The sequence below is a fragment of the Pristis pectinata genome, chromosome 4, assembly GCF_009764475.1.
Source record: "Pristis pectinata isolate sPriPec2 chromosome 4, sPriPec2.1.pri, whole genome shotgun sequence".
Classification (NCBI taxonomy): Eukaryota; Metazoa; Chordata; class Chondrichthyes; order Rhinopristiformes; family Pristidae; genus Pristis; species Pristis pectinata.
In genome coordinates, this window is record NC_067408.1 from 87,615,858 (window position 1) to 87,621,551 (window position 5,694).

General features: G+C 41.8%; 1 protein-coding gene across 9 annotated transcripts in view; it reads right to left on the reverse strand.

The window, feature by feature from the left end:
• The window catches only part of bcor (BCL6 corepressor), a 263,295-nt gene extending 257,941 nt beyond the window's left edge, over positions 1-5,354 (reverse strand). For 5 of the 9 annotated variants that reach the window (XM_052014798.1, XM_052014804.1, XM_052014803.1 and 2 more), the window contains exons 1-2: positions 4,195-5,253; positions 3,761-3,842 (exon numbers count right to left, since the gene is read on the reverse strand). In XM_052014798.1, coding sequence (XP_051870758.1) covers positions 3,761-3,842; positions 4,195-4,304 — 192 coding nt within the window. In that variant the 5' untranslated portion in view covers positions 4,305-5,253. Of the gene's footprint in view, positions 1-3,760; positions 3,843-4,194; positions 5,254-5,277 lie in introns of those variants that run through there. The other 4 variants (XM_052014806.1, XM_052014800.1, XM_052014805.1 and 1 more) reach the window with 4 other exon arrangements.
• Between the last annotated feature and the right edge of the window lie 340 nt (positions 5,355-5,694).

Below are 5,694 nucleotides of genomic sequence, written 5' to 3' on the forward strand. Positions count from 1 at the left end.
CCATGATTACATTTTTTTTAAATATCACATCGTCCTAATAAAGATTTTCTTCTGTAGCCGCATACATTTCTCAGAATCTCAGATTCATAATATTTCAAGCATAACTAAATAATTTTACACATAGCAATGTTGAAAAAACACCGTCAATGAAGTGCTGTGAATGACCCCTTCACCTCTTCGTTGTAGTTATTTGAATAACTGCATCCCGAAATAGCATTATTTTTAGTTCTGTCGAGTGAATTTTCTAAAACAAACACTCTAGAAAGATGGAGTAAAACAAATCAATTGACTATTTCATGGAATAAAAACATGAGACATAGGAGCGGGTGTAATCCATCTGGCCCTGAGAATCAGTTCCACCATTAAACAAAATCGTGGAGGATCTGATCCTGGCCTCTATAGCAGGATGTGTTTAAATAGAAGATCAGTTATAAAGAATATTTGGAAATTTTCAAGGATGGTACAAGTCTTAATTAGCACATGAAAAGGAAAAATTTAAGGACAATACAGCTATTATGAAGAATGCACACGACAGTTATTAACAAAGGGGTTAATGGCCTATTCAGAATAATAATTATGCAAATTAACTTTTACTGAATAGCTTGTAACTGGAATGTTGCAGCTACCTTGCCTCCCCTTTATAACTATTTATTGAGTTTATAATTTGCTACATGTATTCCCCCCCCCCATGTATTCTTCCTGGGGTACAAATCAATGGGTACTAATTGTCCCCCACAATAATACCCAAGATGCCATTATTGATGAGCCTGACAGGAAATATTGACAAGACATTCATTCAAGGTGACTTCACAGCCAAGCCCAATCTTCTTCAGCCCTTTGCCTCTTCTACCTATCACCTCTCAGTTTCTTTCTTCTTCCTCCCCCCACCTCACCGTCCTACCTTCCCTCTCTCACCTGGACTCGCCTATCACCTGAACTCACCTATCTGCATGTACTCCTCCCCCTCCCCTGACCTTCTTATTCCGGCTTCTGCCGTCTTCCTTTCCAGTCCTGATGAAGGGTCTCAACTAGAAACGTCAACTGTTTATTTCTCTCGATAGATGCTGCCTGACCTGCTGAGTTCCTCCAGCATTTTGTGTTTTGCTCCAGATTCCAGCATCTACAGAATCTCTTGTGTCTCCAATCTGTTCTCATCCAGTATGTCTTTTCTATGGTTGGCAGGAGGAATTTTTCTGTGGTTGGTAACATTTCCCTTAGTCTTCATTAAAAATGACAACAAGAAATTTACCTAAGATTAGCAGTCACTGGACATTATAATTTCTTCCACCACCTCAATTTTAGGTAGTGGAAGAAATTATAATGTCCAATGACTACTTTGGCCAGATTAACTAATTTATTACTTCAGTGTGAGATCATGCAGGTCTCCATGGTTCAGACAGTGACTTGATTAAGAATGGTGACCCATCAGAAAGGCTGTATTTTTTTTAAAAGGCATTCTGATCTTAAATTTCAGTAAAAAAAAACCTTGTATATTCCCTCAATATTTGATAGATATAAACTAAATGTCTATTATCTTTCAATTTGTTTTCACTAAATTTAACTTTGGAAGGTTTGTATCTCACACCAAGTAGTAGCTACTTACACAATTTCCCTTAATTTGCCCAAAAATTTACATTTTTTGCATCATAGAACTGTACAGAACAGAAAACCTTTGGCTACAGTGTCTCTGCTGACCATGATGCCAAAATAAATTAATCCCATCTGCCTGCACATGGTCTATATCCCTCCATTCCTGTGGCCGTCCAAGTGCCTGTTAAATGTTGCTATTACACCTGCTTCCACCACCTCCCCTAGCAGCACACTCCAGGCACCTACCACACTCTGTTTAAAAAAACCTGCCTCGTAAATCTCTTTTAAATGTTCCCCCTCTCACCTTAAAGCTATGCCCTCTAGTATTTAACATTTCCACCCTGGGGAAAAAAAGACTCTGACTATCTATGCCTCTCATAATTTTAACTACTTCTATCAGGTCGCCCCTCAGCCTCTGGCACTCCAGAGAAAACAACCCAATCTGTCCAACCTCTCCTTATGGCTAACACTCTCCAATCCAGGCAACATCCTGGTGAACCTCTTCTGCTCCTTCTCCAAAGCTTCCATAGCCTTCCTATAATGTGACAACCAGAACGGCACACAATACTCCAAATGTGACCTAACCAAAGTTTTATTCAGCTGTACACAATTTGCCAACTTTTATAGTCAATGCTCTGACCAATAATAACAGGTCCCATACATTTAACAATATTACAATTATTTATATAACTGAGAAATGAATTTTTTTCAAATATGGAATAGACATTCTTTTTCTGCTTTAATGATTTAAAATAAACCGTTTAATAATCTAATTAATGAAAAGAAAAAAATGATACAATTATGCTTCTTACAACAAGCACTAAACAAATGAATATCCAACTTCTTTTCTTCCTCCCGATGTTAGTTCACATTGTAAAAAGTTCATTTTCCTCATGTACCAATCCTCTGCCTTTCATAATGATTGTCAAGGCCTTCTTATCTTCACCCTCTCTTAATCCCTCCACTTTCTCTGCAGAGCCAAACTGGTCGTCCAACATTCAGTTTTCAATACACTAGGATTTCTTTAACTAATTAGGAGCGATCAATGCCATCAGCTTTGACATTCTTCACTAACTTCATACACTTGTCAATGACTCCATCCCTTTTTCCAGACTTTTCTTCAGATTGTGGCAGCCTATTCTCAGTTATGATGTCCTTACTGACCCTGAGCAGAGCTGGCAAGCTCATATTCTTTCTTTCACAAAGACTGGTAATACCACTTCTATGACACCACCCATTTTACTCCTACTTCACTACATGCACCATTGAAACTTTCATATAGCATTTCTATTTTTCAACTTAACTAGACTCTTCTGTTGCTGAGCAACTTGGGCTCCAGTTCATTATGATCTCAAAAAAATTAAAATGTCATATTTGTGTTTGTGGCCTTCCATAGTTCTGCCACCCCTCCAACAGGAACCCCTCCTCCTTCCTCAAGCAAAACTCTCTGTACCTTTGACTCCAGTCTCCTCTCCCACTTTGCTGCCAGTATCTGTGCCTTCAGCTATCAAGGCTCTGCGTTTGGGAATTTCCTTCCTCAAATAGTCTACCTCTCCATTTCCAAATTCTCTTCTAAGGCCAAGAATTTTGAGAATCCTTTTCTATCGCTGTTATATGGCTCTCCCCCGCAGTAGCACCCCCCCCCCCTCCCCTCCCCTCCCATCCTTCCATAAAACACCATGGGACGTTTTTCTACATGAAGATGCATTACAACTGGAAAATGCAGTAAATATCTTACGGTATCATCTCGTAATGGTGAAGTAACATCTAAATTAATTTCACCATAAACATTTAAAATGTCATATTACTAGCGAAGGAACTGCAAATGTACATGTACATTGCTTTACTGCACGGTTTTAAGACGAAGAATCCAACCAAACCTCTGAAAATCTGTGCATTTTACCATTGTATAGCGAGGTTACAGTCTTGCGTGTTTAAAAAGTCGACAAGGAGCTCGGAAAAACATACCAGTAAGTCATCTTGATCAATAAGGTATGTCGAACGCTCAGATACATAGTTACAGTGCAAATGCAAACTATGACGAAGCCAGAAGGATCTCTTTTACAACCACCTTCAGTCAGTCCAATCTTTGGATATTTTATCAGCATCTATGATAACTTATTTTGCGCTTTAGGAGCAAGTTGGTTAAATAAATAGAAGAAAGACCCACCTTCTTCACACCTCCTAATGACTGAGACTCTGTCATATTAAAATTCTCGGATCGTCCTCTGCCAGTTTCTGAGTCCACTAACCTGGAAAAGACGATGTCAAGGATTTAAAAATAAGAACAAAAAGTTAATGAAAAATAGTTCAATAAAGTTCATGAAAAATTCATATATCCAACGGAAAATTCATTTATTTACAAACGTAAAATAAATGTTTTATTGCCGTGTAATTGCAGAATTTTAAAAATATTTTGTGACGTATTTTTATTTTACAACATTTGTTTTACGTGATTCCATCTGTAGATAAAACTATTGGGAAACAGTTCCTTAAGTGAACCAGCAGATGAACTTGGGGGGGGGGTGGGGTGGGGTGGGGTGGGGGGGGGGGTGGGGTGGGGGGGGGGTGGGGGGCGAGGGTTGGAACGGAAATTAAACTCACTTAGTATTGGGTTTGTCGCGATCCTTCTTGCTGCTGATGCACTCTCCGGGCACTGAGCGAAAATCGCCATACGTTTCCTTCCAAACGCGTTTCTCTTTGGTTTTCGCCATGATTTTTTACAGGATAGACGCAAATAAAAGTCCATTAGCTTTCTTCATACGACCCAAAGACTCTTTTGATTCATGTCTCTAAAACTTAAAAGAGGGGATAACCCTCCCCCTCCTCCCCGGGTAAAGGTTTCAAAACTGTGCCAGCCCCTACGGCGACGACAGCAACAGCATAATGATGATGATGATGATGAGTCTCCTTGGCTCCCACTCCTGAGGAGAGATAAGATCGAGGTTGGATGGGATGTTTTGAAGCGCTGGTTGCCCCCCACCCCCCAAAAGCACCAGGAATGAGACGCTGCTCCTACAACAAATCTTCCAGCAACTTCAACCGCTTCCTTCTGCCTAAACACAGCAGAGGTTCATTGCAAAGCCCTTTTAATTCCACATTGACGGCGCCGTGAGAGAAAAATAAAACAGGTTGCAGCTTTCCAGCTTGTTAGTATTTTGAAATCTAGTAGTTACAAAGCATTAAAATTTATACCGGCTGTGACCGAGGGTTCCGACCTGTGTCACCACTTTCCCTCAGCCCAAATCCGGGTTGGTGTTCGTGTTCAGCTCACTCAGGGCTTCCCCTTCCCCTTGGGTTCTGTTAGAGTTGGATTTTCAATTCTTTCTCCCGTTTTCTTTTACTTGTTTAAAGTTGAAGTTGATTCTTTTTGTTTAAATAAGAAAACGCCACAGTAAAATGAACGAGGAAAAATCTCCACAAGGTACGGAAGCAGCGCTTTGCTGCTGCTTGCTGCCGCCGCCGACCAGCTGGTTTCGCTGGCCCGGTTCGGCGGGCACCACCCGGGAAGTTTCGCTGCGCCGATCCGAGAGGAACTGAGCCAAGCGAGCCTGACGTCACACCTCATCAAACGGCACAAAGCTCCCAGTGATAATTACGGAAATATCTCAAAGTGCGAGCCTGTGTTGGCCGGGGCGAGAGAGAGAGAGAGAAAATTCTTAATTTCGTTCTTAGTTTATTCCGTACCGGAATCTATTTATTTATTTATTCATTCGGCCGTTGGTGAAGGATTACATCGGCTGCTCCACACGCCATCGCCCAGGTCGCGAGCTCCCGAACCATTCCCACTGATCGCGAGCAAACGATCCTGAGCTCCACAATTGGCCACGCGCCAAGGAAGGAAGCCAGAGCGTTCCCCATTGGCTCAAACCGGGGCTAGCCCCTCCGACCCTCCATTCTGAGTGGCTGCTCTCGCCGTCAATTAAATTCTCCGGCGGGGTTTCCCCCTCCCCTTTATGTGATTTCCTTGCCTTTCAATTGGTTCAATTTCTGTCAATCAACGGCCAATTCCGATCACAAGCCAGTGAGTGGTGCGATCATGGGTTTGCGGAAGACGCAGGTTTTTCCTCCCTCCCCCCCCCTCACCCCACCCCCACCGCTCTC